Genomic DNA, 12721 nt, shown 5'->3' with positions numbered 1-12721 from the left:
TAAATGTACCCAAAGACAGTTGATGAAAGTTTTGTGTTCAGCAGCCATGCTCAGCGTGGTAGTGAACCTGGGAAGAACAGATTTCTTAGTTAGGCTGGGAAAACATCCTCACGTTGACTCCCAACCCTATTATTCATCAGCGGTGACTCCTCTCTTCCAAGCCACCCACATGGTTCAGTTCCTACCGTCCAGACTCTTCCTTACCTGCTGCATCAATCGCTGCTCCTTGGCACAACACTGTGCCTGCACTGTGCAAATGCTGCTATTGTTTGACTCAGTTTAGAAAAAGGCTGGAGAACAGCTAGCCAGTGTGCTAAAACTCATCTCCCATTTTCTTCCAAGCCGACAAAGCTCCAAAGAAACATCTACAGAAGCAAGGCTGGAACTTGCATGGTATCAGTAACATTCATTAATACAAGGTATTCTTCTTCAGTCTCCCCTGACTGAGGGGGCAGAGCACCAGCCCACCAGCAGCACTGTTCTCCCCTATTGCTCATCACAGAATTAGCCTCTTACATCCTCACATTAGGCTTAGTTGTGTCCCTCAGGTGAAGAACAGACCAGATTTTTTTCCTGGAATAATTGTTCCTTATTCAAATCAGCTGACCTTACAGCTGCATCAAGGTGACTCATACACTTTAGGCTTCCAAACATGATCTCTTGCCACCTGCTGACCTGGGAAGTGAAAATAGATGACCAGTGGCCTGTCTAGTCCCAAATCCTCTCCCCATCAATGGCCAGTACACCAGGTTCTTCAGAAGCAGGTGCAAGACACCCCATAAAAGGCAGTGGTGAAATCATAAAATAGCTCATCTTTGTGGCGTTGGAAAGAAAACTGAGGGCCCAGAGCCCCAGCTGAGGGACTCCCACCAGAGCATGGGCTTGGGTCAGACCCCCAGCCGCAGGACCCCACTGTGGACAAGTAAACATGGTGCAGTGCAGGGCCAGCCAGGCCGAGCCCCTGCCGAGAGGGAGAGATGCACCCTCCAGGCTCAAGTCGGTGGATGCTGGAGGATGCAGAACCCTGCTCGGTGGCTGAGGCTGCACAGCTGGTTATCGGCTTGGGGCAGGAAGGGTGCTGGCCAACCCCTTCTGCCCACCACCCACTGCCTCAGCCCTGTGGCCTTTCTAGAGGGGGCGGCTCCTTCTCCACTGTAGGGCTGGGATTGGGGAGCAGGGAGTGCAGGGCTTTAGCCTCCAAGGAATAGGGGGAAGGTGGGGAGGAGGGAGGGTGAACAAGGCAAAACTCACCAAAGCAAAGCAAGGCCAAGGATCACACTAAATGGTAGAGCTCTGCATCTTTATTCATTTGTTAATGAAAAGCTGTTGTAAGTAGGACTATTGGTGACTTTAAAAGTATCACTGGCATTAGGGGGACCACACAGAATTCAAAAGGTCAAGTTCGGTACTCTGCCTTGGAAAGGTTGCTGACCACAAGCATACTGTTCACATAATTAGAATCACTCTGGTGTTTCATGAGGGGGTTTGTACAGAGCCTATGGCAGCATATGGAATGGGTTTTCAGGAACAGACTGAATGAAGTAACTCGGGGCTGGGTGATAATTTTTGCCGCAGGAGTCACACCAAGAATTCACTAAGTGGTCAAGGGCCACACTCTTCCATGATGCTAATGGAGAGCGTGCAGGGCCTGGGATGGATGTTGGGTGCAGATGGGATCTTGAGGTAAGGGACAGGGGTATAGGACAGAATATGGATCTGTGAGAGTTTGGGTGAAGAAGGGGGTTGTGACCTGGGTCAGAACACAGGGGTGCAGAAGAGGGTAAAAGTGCAGGAGAGGATTCTGACCTGGAAGAGTGTAGGAGGGGGTGTGGGATCTGGGATGGGGTTGTGACCTGGGGCAAGAGACTGGTGCACAGAAAGGGGTGCAGAGTGTGGGAGGGCATAAAGGTGCAGGAGGAGTGTAGGAGGGAGTGCAGGGTCTGGGATGGGTAGTGACCTGGGGCAGGAGTGTAAGAGGATGCAAGGATCTGGGTTGTGACCAGGGAGAAGGGATGGGGGTGCAGGGTCTGGGAGGAGATGGGGGGCAGAGGGTTGTGGGGAGGGAGGGACAGAGGGGCTGGCATGCAAGAGGCAGGCTCGAGCAGCGAGGCACGTACCTGGCTGGCTCCTGGCCAAAGACCTAGCAGGTCCCTTGGGCAGGCTCACTGCCTGTCCTGTTCAAACACACGCTCAGAACAGCCAACTGCAGGGGCCACACATGCTGCCTGTCTTGCAAGATTGTGCTGGGGGCAGAAGCAATGGACAAAGCCTCTCCCCCTCCGCAGGCTCATGGGATTCAAGGACTTGCTCTGTGCGGCATACAAGGGGTGGATCAGACAGGGAACCTGGCTGAGGCTCCCACTGCATGGCTGGTTAGATCCTGGCCCGAGGGCTGTATTTTGCCCACCCTGGTGCAAACAGCTTTGTCAGTACAAGATTTATTTACAGGAATTGAATATTTAAAAAAAGCAGAGGAGGAAACAGATTTTTTTGAGTTTCTGCAAAAAGGGCCTGATCCAATATCCATTAAGGTCTATGAAAAACTCTCCTGGACTTCAGTGGATATTGGATTAGGTCACTGGATAAGAAATACAATGTTGTCTTCTCTGCTGTGCTCCTTGTTTGGCCAATTATTTGTCTCTCAGTTTCTCAGGACTTCGTTCAGCTTCCTTATAAGCGGGTTGGCTTCTGCACCATCGAAATAGCCAGAGAAGTCATCCATGTCAATAGTCCAAACCATGGCTCCTCCATAGCGCTTCGCCTTCAGGAACCTGGCCTGCAGAAAAAGCACAGACAGCTATGTGCAAAGTCCACTATCTAAAACTAGCATGTAGAATGCACCTTAGGGAAGAGATGACCTCTAGGAAGTCTTTTCCATCTCTAACCCTAACCCATAAATGCCCAGTGCAGCAAGAACATATGGAACAGACTTCAGTGAAATATTTATGGGATAATCTTTGTGTGGCGGATCCACCTGGGATTGCTAGAAACTGACTCTGAGCTCTGTTATTTCCAATTCTGTCTGTTTAATCACAGTGCAGGCCTGGCCAGTGGACTTCTCCAGAAAGATTTCAATAGTATTTTAGTGCAATTTCAATTATATAAAAATTAGTAAGAAACATAACATCTCCACTGGAGCTTTCAGTCGTTTTCATTACAAGTACCACCCCTCCATTCCTATCATGGTATGCTCAGAGGAACACACCCTCAGCTGGAGGAAAGTGACATATTTCTACCAACTTCTTCAGCCACTGGATTTACATCGTTGGAGGATTTGTAAACCCTGATACTCCGAGTGGAGCACAGGTCGTCTACAAGTCTCCTCCACTTCACTCTGTCTTGGGACAAAACTTCCAGCTGACTCCAGGAATACCCCAGTTGTTGTCCTTCTCAGTAGATCTTCTCCACATGGTCCAAGACCTTCCTCTTTCATGGTTTCCTTGACCGTTCCACGTGAGAACTTGACAGACTATGCTGTACGATGGTTTTCTGAGAGTGTGGCCTCGCCATCCCCACTTTCCTCTCTTGATTTGAACGTCAAGTGGTTCTTGTCCTGCTCTGTTCCAAAGCTCCTCATTTGTGACCAAGTCTTGCCACCTGATGTGAAGGATGTGCCTCAGACATCTGTTTAAGACTGTCTGTAGCTGGTGGTTTGAAGACTTTTTAGTACTCCAGGTCTTGCATCCATACAAGAGCACCCTCTTCACATTTGTGTTGAAAGATCTGCAGTTTCATCTTCATGGAAACTGAACCACTCCACATCTTCTAGACCACCCCTCCCAGTGTGACGGTGTTGTTGTCTAATCTACCATGGGACACTTATATGTTCCTCTTTTTGAGGTTCTCTAATGAGCATCTCTTGCAAATGACAAAAACCCACCTTGATCTCAAAGCTCTTCTTATTGTCATATCCGACCCACTCGCCATCTTTGAAGGCATAGGGGACTTCCTGTTCTCCAATCCAACTGGTGGTGGCTCCATTTAAGAATGTACAAACCTGTGGAAACAAAAGTCATGAACATGCAGGGAGCCAGATTCACTATTTATAAACAAGAGATAGAAAGGTTTGGACAGATGACTTTTAAACCATGTATAGTCCTGTCCATTGCAACAAATTTATGTCACATACAAGAAAAACAAAAATAAAAAAGCAAGTTTGCCCGATAAATCTTGTAGGGAGGAATGATGGTCCGGTGGTTAGTACGCTGGCTGGGATCAGTGTTCCCTCCAATTTTTAACATCCATGGGTGGGATAAATTTTGTTAGATGCACCACACCATAGAAACACATACTGCCCATGTGGGTGGTTGTGGGAGCTCTGCTAATCAGCTGGGTGGCAACTGAATCTCTCCTGGGCAGCTGCCCAAGAGCTCAGCTTACAAGGAATGCTGGCTGGGACCCAGGTTCAGGTCCCTGCTCCACCAGGGTATGACCTTGGGCAACTCTCTCTGTAAAACAGGGATAATATCCCTGTGCTGCCTCTCAGAGAGGGTCAAGAGGAAAAATACATTAACAATAGGTGCTATGGGGGCCATATAATAATTTGGAACATGGAAATTACAACTCTCTTGAGATGCATACCTCAAAGTAAGCCAAGATGCCAGGCTCACAGGTATAGATTCCAGGAGACCCACTCCCAGAAGCCGGTGCACCAACCCTAGTATCCATCGTAGAAAGCTTGAAAGTTCGTCCATACGTTGGGAATCCCATAATGAGTTTTGAAGCTGGAGCACCATTGTCCTGCCAGTATTTCATAGCATATTCCTGCCAGGAGAAAACCCGTCACGATGCTGACTGTCACCCCAAATAGCAAAGCTTGGCCCTGATTCACTGAAATTGGTGGAAATGTTCCTATTGATTTCAGTGGTCCTTGGATCTAGCCCAAAATTACAGAAACATGGAATCATGGAACTTGAAAGGATCTTGCGAGGTCAGCAAGTCCAATCCCCTGCCCTCACAACAGGACCACGCACCATCTGTATCCCTGCTAGATATTTATCCAACTGTTCTTAAATATCTCCAGTGACAGAGATTCTACAACCTCTGTAGGCAATTTATTCCAGTGCATAAGTTTTTTTTCCCCATAATGTCCACCCTAAACCTCCCCTGCTGCAGTTTAAGCCCATTGCTTCTTGTCCTATCCTCAGAGGCTAAGGAGAATAACTTTTCACCCTCCTCCTTGTAACACCCTTGTAGGTACTTGATTTGTTACTTGTTATTGTTACTTGTTTTCTTACACAGTTGTAGAATGGAACTCTGTCATAGTCATATAAGCCTTTGTGCAAGGGGCTGTTGTGTCCTGTGACAGGTGCCCAACTTCCATGGAAGTCGTAGGTCATCACGTTGATAAAATCAAGACTCCTAAATACAAACAAAACAATTGCCACAGTAAGAGAGCTATTTTCTAAAAGACTACGACTTTTAACTTTGAAGGGTCTGAGAACACTCAGACCAAAGCAGCACAGGAAAAGCTAGGCTGTCATAAAGCCAGCAAGTCCCTCAGGATCATCAGTAGATACTGGACAGGCCCACTGAGAGTGGGAGTGGGGGAGGATCAAGGGCATGCCTGAAGCCCTTTAAATCACTGCTGGAGACCCGACTGGTCCCCGTCTCCCCCCACTCACACACACACACACACACACACCAGCCCTCGGAACACAGTTTGGGAAACACTGTTTAATGGCATCTTCTGGGACTGTGTCAATAAATTCAAAATAAAGCCAATAGACCCAACAGTACACAGCCTTTTCCTTATGGCCTTGCTAGCAGGAAGTTGTAGCATTTTTTCCACCTTGCAGAAATCATTTGACTTACGCCCCCAGTGCTGCAACTTCATATCCGACGTCTATGATTTCTTTATTGCAAGACACAGCTGCTGAAAGCAACAGCCTTGCACGGTTTGTTCTTTGGGCTTCTTTATTAAAGGCCGCCATCATTTCCTATGAGTATAAAACAAAGAGCAACAACAGTCCTGTTAGCTTGAGAGGAAGAACAATTTCATGGAAATTAGACCTTTTTAAAAAACTTGAAAATATCTGCGAATAGTTTGACTACTCCAAATGCCTGTGACCCTGGTGTCCAACACATGAGCCACTAGCCACATATGGCTATTTGGCCCGTTGATCATGGCTGGCTGGCTTGAACAATAAATATGTTTTCAGAATAGTGTAGCTAGTTTGCTACAGCTGTATCCACAACAGCTTCCAAACTGGCTGGACACTGCAGTTCAACCCAAGCCCTTTTCAGGCACAACTGAAAAATGACAGGGCTACACACCAGGGAGTAGCTTAGCTGTTTCAGTAACTTTGAGGAGCTTGGAATCAGACTCTCGACAGTGCTCTTGTACCTGAACCAAAAGGGTGAAGCGATGCTTGTCCTCTGCGGGGCCCTTGAAACCGGGATATTCCCAATCAAGGTCTAGCCCATCAAAATTATACTCGCGGAGAAAATTAATCACTGAATTGATGAATTTTCCACGATTAGCAGGTGACGAAACCATGGCAGTAAATCTGGAAGAAATAACTTTTGTCTGACAACTGCATTATTAGCACCGCCCACTTTTGGTCCTCCAATTATTCCAGCCCACCAGATCCTAAATCAAAGTCACTCCCCTGATGTCAATAGCATTATGTTATTTTCCACCTGCTGAAGGCCTGGCCTATAGTTTCCATCACCTCATGCATTATCTCAACAGTCTTGTCTCTTTGATGATGCCTAATGGTTTTTAATTACAGGTGGAACCTCTCTAGTCCTTCACTCTCTGATCTGGCAACATCTGTAATCTGCTATGACTTTAGTGAGCCGGATGTGCACTGCCCATGGGTGTGACCAAGTATCTGGCAACCCCATAAAGTTTGTTTCCAGCCACCAGTCCTGACTCTCAGTTTATTTCCCTTTAAATTACTCCAAAATGTCTTATATGACAGTGCTCTGCAACCGGTGGGCTGTAGCACACTTGGTGTGCCGCACAGCGGTGCTCAGCGTGCCTCAGAGCCCCATGCCGGGAGTGCTGTCTGCCACTCTGCATATGCTCCCCACCCCTTTGTGCAAGCAGCACATGGCAGCGGCAGCAGTGGTGGCGGCTCAGGTGAGTCACTGGCATCAAGTGAGTTGGGGCGGGGAGGATGTGGGGGGTGCCTGGCTCTCAGGGAGGGGTGGGGAATGGGGTTATAGCAGGGAGCTGCGGGTGCCTGGTTCTGGAGGAGGGGAGGGGGATGAGATGAGAGAAGTGAGGGCTGGAGATTCCTGGCTCTGGGGGCAGGGGAAGGGATTGGGTTGTATATATTTGGTGTGCCATGAAATTACAACAAGTGCTGACACGAGGTGATAAAGGCTGCTGAGCACTGGTCTAAGAGACCCACCCACAGTGGACATGCTGGATATGCTGCTAAGCACGAGTATGATTTTTATGCTTTATCTACTTCCTTCCTTCTGCCAATAGAGTCAAATTGTGTAACAACACCAACACTTCGTTATGAGGAGGGCTGATACGCTCTGGCTAGGCATAGGCTTATATAGGGCATACCACTACAGTCATACATTATTTAGCAGCAGTGCAAGCGTTGTGCTCTTTATTCACCTTGGGGAAATAAAAGAAAGACCCACTTACTACAATATTGCCCTCCCATGGGTCAGCAGTTCTTTGGTTCTGCACTGGTCAGGTCCCAAGTGTGCCGGATGAGAGAGGTTCAACCTTTGTAACCAGATTTCTCTTCCCTAAACCTTTCCCCTTCATCACCTCCATATCACTGCAACCTCTTTTCATGACCTAACCATCAATTACTATCCAAACCAAGGAGGTCTAAACATAAAGCTCAGTCATGGGTGCAGAGCCCCCACACCTCAGTCCAGCAAAGCCCAGCTTTACGTACAGGGGAGTCCCTGTGAAGTCAATTGCACTGCTCACATACTTAAAGTTAGGTATGTACTTTGTTGGATAGGACCAAAGGACTCAGCATCTTGTAGGATTCATCCTACAGTATGTGACGCAAAGCGTGCTGAAGTCGGCGAGAGTTGGTCTATTGACTTTGATAGGCTTGAGATCTATCTGGGCTTGGAAAGATTTGATTTTTATCAACAAAATGTCAACAGAAACATCCTTATCCATACGCAGAATACTCCCTAGCATAGGGCACCTGAAAATGTGGGCCAGCCCTGGGTCTTAATGTCCACCCACCTGCTTTTTCCTATCCCTGTTCTGTGGCTCTGCTTCCTCTAGAGAGGATCTCGTTAACCTAAAAGTGAAAAAGCCCACCAGAGCTATTAGCAGAACCTGGGAAAGAGCCATTCAAGTGGTAATGAAGCCATGTAACAGACATGTGCCAACCCCAGGTATATACTGTCAGCTTCTGAATTTAATGTTAGTCGACAGGACCTGAGTTTAAAATTTGCTTTAAAAATACTTCATTAGCATGTTTCTGAAGATCATAAAATCACATCCCTGAAAAATCCTCCTCCCCCAGCTGCCACCTGGAGTAGGGGCACCAGTTTAATAGTATTGCATAGGGCCCCATAAATCTGGGCCTGAATGTCAGTAAAGGTGGTATGCTCATATCCTGAATGCTGTGTGCAGTTCTGGGTGTACCCACTTCTAAAAAGAGATGCATTAGAATTGGAAAAGGCACAGAGAAGTGAAACAAAACTGATGAGGGCAGAGGGCTTGACAGCCACTATGGGGGCCAGGGCAAGGAGGGCCTGGTTCTATGCACTGGAAGGGGTGGGCCCAAGGGTGACAGGGGTGGGGCCTAGGGCAGAAGGCTGCAGTACAGTGGGAAGGGGAATGCTGCCAGGATGCTTACCTAAGCAGCTCCTGGCCAGCAGCCCAGCAGGTCCCTTGGGCAGGCTCCCTGCCTGCCGCAGTGCCCACAAGACGCTCATTGTGGCTGGCTGTGGGGGCCATGTGCTCTCTGCATGCCCCAGGGGAGAGGGGGGTATTTCATGCCCTGCCTGCCCTGCAAACAGGCAGTTCCCATTGGCCAGAAACCAGCCAATGGGAATCAGAAAAGCTGGGTTCTGTCCTCGGCTCTACCACTGCTCTGTGGTGTGGCCTTCTACAAGTCAAATCACGGTCCGGTGCCTCAATTTCCCTAGATATACCCAATGGAAATGATGATCCCGACCTCCTTTGTAAAATGTTTTGAGATTTTCTGATGAGCTCAGCATAATTATTGTTGTCATTATTACTGTCACCCTTGTCCCATATCCCACACTGTGCGTTAATACTTTCTCACTTTGACTGCCACTGTCTTCATTAATCAGCACACCTGTTAAAGGCATGTAGAAACATCACCACCACTATCTTAAAAAATGAAGGGAAAAGTTCTTACTTTTGGTTATCAAAGTTTCCACCTCCAACAGCCAGGAGTGTGATAAGTTCCTTATTTCTAGAAAGCAGGAAAAAAGTTGGAGGGAAAAAAAAAGTTAAATTATGTAAATATGATCTCAGTTGATTTTAAAAAAAATCTGTTGTCAGTTTTCAAACAATCTTCTCTAATCACACCTCCATCTCAATGAAATTTCTCCAGATTTACATCCCTCTGTGTGAGGTCAGAATCTTTCTCCTACTCCTTCGCTCATCATGACACTGAAGACTACTGGCATGAAAGATATTTGCATGCACAGATTCAACACTGATGCATTTGGAAACGGATTTGAACAAAGGCCTGAAACTCAAAAAGCCCCTCCAACATTTCTGTGGCGTTGATGTCTGGATCTGAGTGCCAAAAGGGCCTTTCTGGAGCTCCTGATTTGAACTCCTCTTTCCTGTTGCTGATGGCTGCAGTGCAAACCAAGTTCTAAACTTTTCCCAGCGAGCTTATCTCTGTTTACACCTTCACAGTATGAGGAGCCAACCCAAATTACCTAACCCTGGTGTAAGCAGAATTTTAATCAGCAATTACCAAGTGAAAAGCAAACACCCATCTGCTTCCTATGTTGCTACCTGTTGATGAACAAAAAGCAAAACCCTTGGGAAAAGGTTACATTTGGATTGGTTTTGTTTATTTCTTCTTGGTGGGCGGGGTCCGATTCAGACCCTGTCTATTTTAGGAAACTTTGTGGACATCTGGCAAACTAACATGAAAGATACCAGAAAAGACTACTTTTTAATGACAGAGAACGTGATTTATACTCGGACTACCTACATCATATGGAATACTAGAATTTCTCTAAGATTTGTAACTTTCAAATATTATACAGATTGAACCTCTCTAATCCAGCACACTCTTGTCTGGCAACATTCATAATCCGACATGATTTCAGTTAGCTGGACAACCACTTATCCTGGGTGTGGCCATGCCTCCCGTGGTCCCATAAAGTTTGTTTCCAGCCACCAGTCCTGACTCTCAGTGTTCTGTGCTGTTATTTAGATGTAATTTACCCCTAAATGTCTTCTAAGAGCCCAGTCAGCAGTGGAAGTGTTGGTGACATGCCAGAAAATATTGACCTCCTGTGATCTGGCAAATTCTCAAGTTCGGCCGCTGTCAACTCCCGAGGGTGCCAGACTGGAGAGGTTTAACCTGTACACATTAGATGTTACTAACCTTTCCTTTAAGGCATTAAACTGTCTGTAGAGGGTGTCATCATTCCAATGCACCATGGTGATCTCATTGTTATTTATCCCAGCAAAGGCATAGATCAAATGGGTACACAAGAAAGGGTCCACATTTTCTAGAGTGTACTTAGCTGGTCCTGGTCTATCCTGAGACCAGTTAGTAAAGTAGCCCACAAGTTTATAGCCCAAGCCTGGTAAAAAATGAAAAGAGTAAATGGTTGCACAAGTGTACATTAGTAACACATCATGGGTGGGGTCAATCTACTGATCTCATGGGCTGACAGCCACCCCAGACATGGCATTGGTTAAAATTTGTGAGCCATGATCTTGTCAGTGTACACGGTATTAATGACCGATGGTCTCAGGGTTGTAAACTTGAAACTCCTACTGCAGGTGAGAGCAGATTTTGAAAGCTATTTAAGTGCCTGCTAGGATTTTCCAAAGCTCCAATGCACCCAACTTCCAGGGAGATAGACCCCTCTCCACAGCTTTCAGCATTGGCTTTAATACCTTTAAAAATCCAGCCCACATTCCTTGGCTACTAAGTACCAAACTACAGTAAACTCTTTCATATCTGGCATTCTATCGTCGGGAATGCTCCACTAACCAGCATTGCAAACATATGTACATTTTAGCTCCTTTTCCCATAGGTACGGGATAGTGACAGTAAACACAAATAAATCCAGCAAAGACAGCTTATGTTGACAGTGTACAATACTACGTTGATAAATAAAGTACATTTGTGTTTGTTTCTTAATATCTAATCTTGTTTTTTGTTTGTGTAAAAGAAGAATATTGGCATTCGAAAGGAGTTGTTATAGAAAGATTCTGAGAATAGGATGGATGCAGAAGGTCACCAATGAGGAATTACATAGGAAGATACAGCCGAAAGAGAACCTGCTGCAGAAGGTTATAAAACGGAAGCTACAGCTATTTGGACATATTTGCAGAACGATCGACCGACGAAAAATCAAGATGCTGGTATTTGGCATAATGGACAGGCAGACCCCACGGAGAATGGGTAGATGATAAAGTAGATTGGTGCAGAGCTAGTCTACAGGAACTAAGCCACTCCACGCTGGACAGGGAAAGGTGAAAGGAAATAGTGAGAGAGGCATCAGACACCAATGGGTGCTGAGCCCGCGGTTGTTGACGATGATTGCTATGTGCACCTCTCTGTTACCCAGAACATCTGAATATGCAGCAAGCTCGCAGTCCTGGGGCTGCCGGATATGAAAGGGCTTCCTGTAGAAACAGGGCCTGTGTTTCAGATTCCCTTCAGTGCTGCCGCATGGCTCTCTTACTTGCTTAAACTGAAAGAGCAGGGGGACAGTGAGGGGGCTGGAGAACAGGATGATAACGGAGGCAGCAGTGAGGGAGGGAGGGAACAGGGGCAATTACGGGGATAGGCGAAACAGTGAGTGGGGGGCCATGGGGAGGCTGAAGGAAACAAGAGAGGAGGCAATGGGGTGGGGGGAGCGATGGGGGTGCGGGAGGACAGGACAGGACAGGGTGGGAGCGAGGCAGAGAGGAGGGGGAACTGCTCGCTCCAACCACCACGCTGGGGCTGCCTGCTGGGGAAGCGGGGAGTCCCTTCCCGGGCGTGCGGGCAGCCCCGCGAGCCGGCACACCCCGCAGGGGCTGGGGGGCTCCTACCCATGCTGCGGCGAAGGCTCCGCGCTGCCCCGTGGGAACTCCGAGAGCGCCTGCAGGCGGCTGCAGCGCGAGTCGCTCCGGCCGTCGGGGGGGGGGGGTGGAGCCAGTGGGGACTGGGGGCTTCCTCGTATATTGTTCTTGTTCCTGGTGCTGGGGCGGTCCGCGGGGTCCTAGTGCTCCTCCTCCCAGGCAGCGCCGCTCCAGCAGGGAGCCCGCACCGGGCACTGCCCCGCCCTGCCCCTGGCTAGCGGGGCGCCCAGATCTCCCTGTCCCAAATACGGAGGAGGCAGCTGCTCACGCTCCCCTGCTTCCCCGAGGCTGGGGGGAGGGTAAATACAAGACAACGAGTCCCTTCTAAAAAATGGAGGCCTTTTTGGAGTCCCAAATCCCGACCGTCCCGCCCAATATGGGACAGATGGCACCCAAGCCACAGTGCACCTTTCAAACGAGGGGACCCCCCTGAGAGGGAGGGTGTTTGTACCAGGCCTTCCCAGCTCACCCTGTATTCATGTG

The 12721-nt window shown here is 48.0% G+C and overlaps 1 protein-coding gene across 1 annotated transcript; it reads right to left on the bottom strand.

Annotated features, from left to right (window-relative positions):
* Window positions 1–1277: 1277 nt before the first annotated feature.
* Window positions 1278–12299, bottom strand: LOC142001918 (acidic mammalian chitinase-like). Its single transcript, XM_074977581.1, has 9 exons — window positions 12209–12299; window positions 10542–10743; window positions 9327–9383; window positions 6347–6509; window positions 5815–5939; window positions 5238–5361; window positions 4582–4764; window positions 3881–3997; window positions 1278–2776 (listed from the first exon to the last, which is right to left on the bottom strand). The coding sequence occupies exons 1-9, from the start codon at window positions 12210–12212 to the stop codon at window positions 2642–2644; spliced, it is 1110 nt and encodes a 369-aa protein (XP_074833682.1). The 5' UTR covers window positions 12213–12299; the 3' UTR covers window positions 1278–2641.
* Between the last annotated feature and the right edge of the window lie 422 nt (window positions 12300–12721).

Source organism: Carettochelys insculpta, chromosome 26 (genome assembly GCF_033958435.1).
Source record: "Carettochelys insculpta isolate YL-2023 chromosome 26, ASM3395843v1, whole genome shotgun sequence".
NCBI classification, from domain to species: Eukaryota; Metazoa; Chordata; order Testudines; family Carettochelyidae; genus Carettochelys; species Carettochelys insculpta.
The sequence above is the reverse complement of the archived record's forward strand: the minus strand, read 5'-3'. Positions and strand labels throughout refer to the sequence as shown.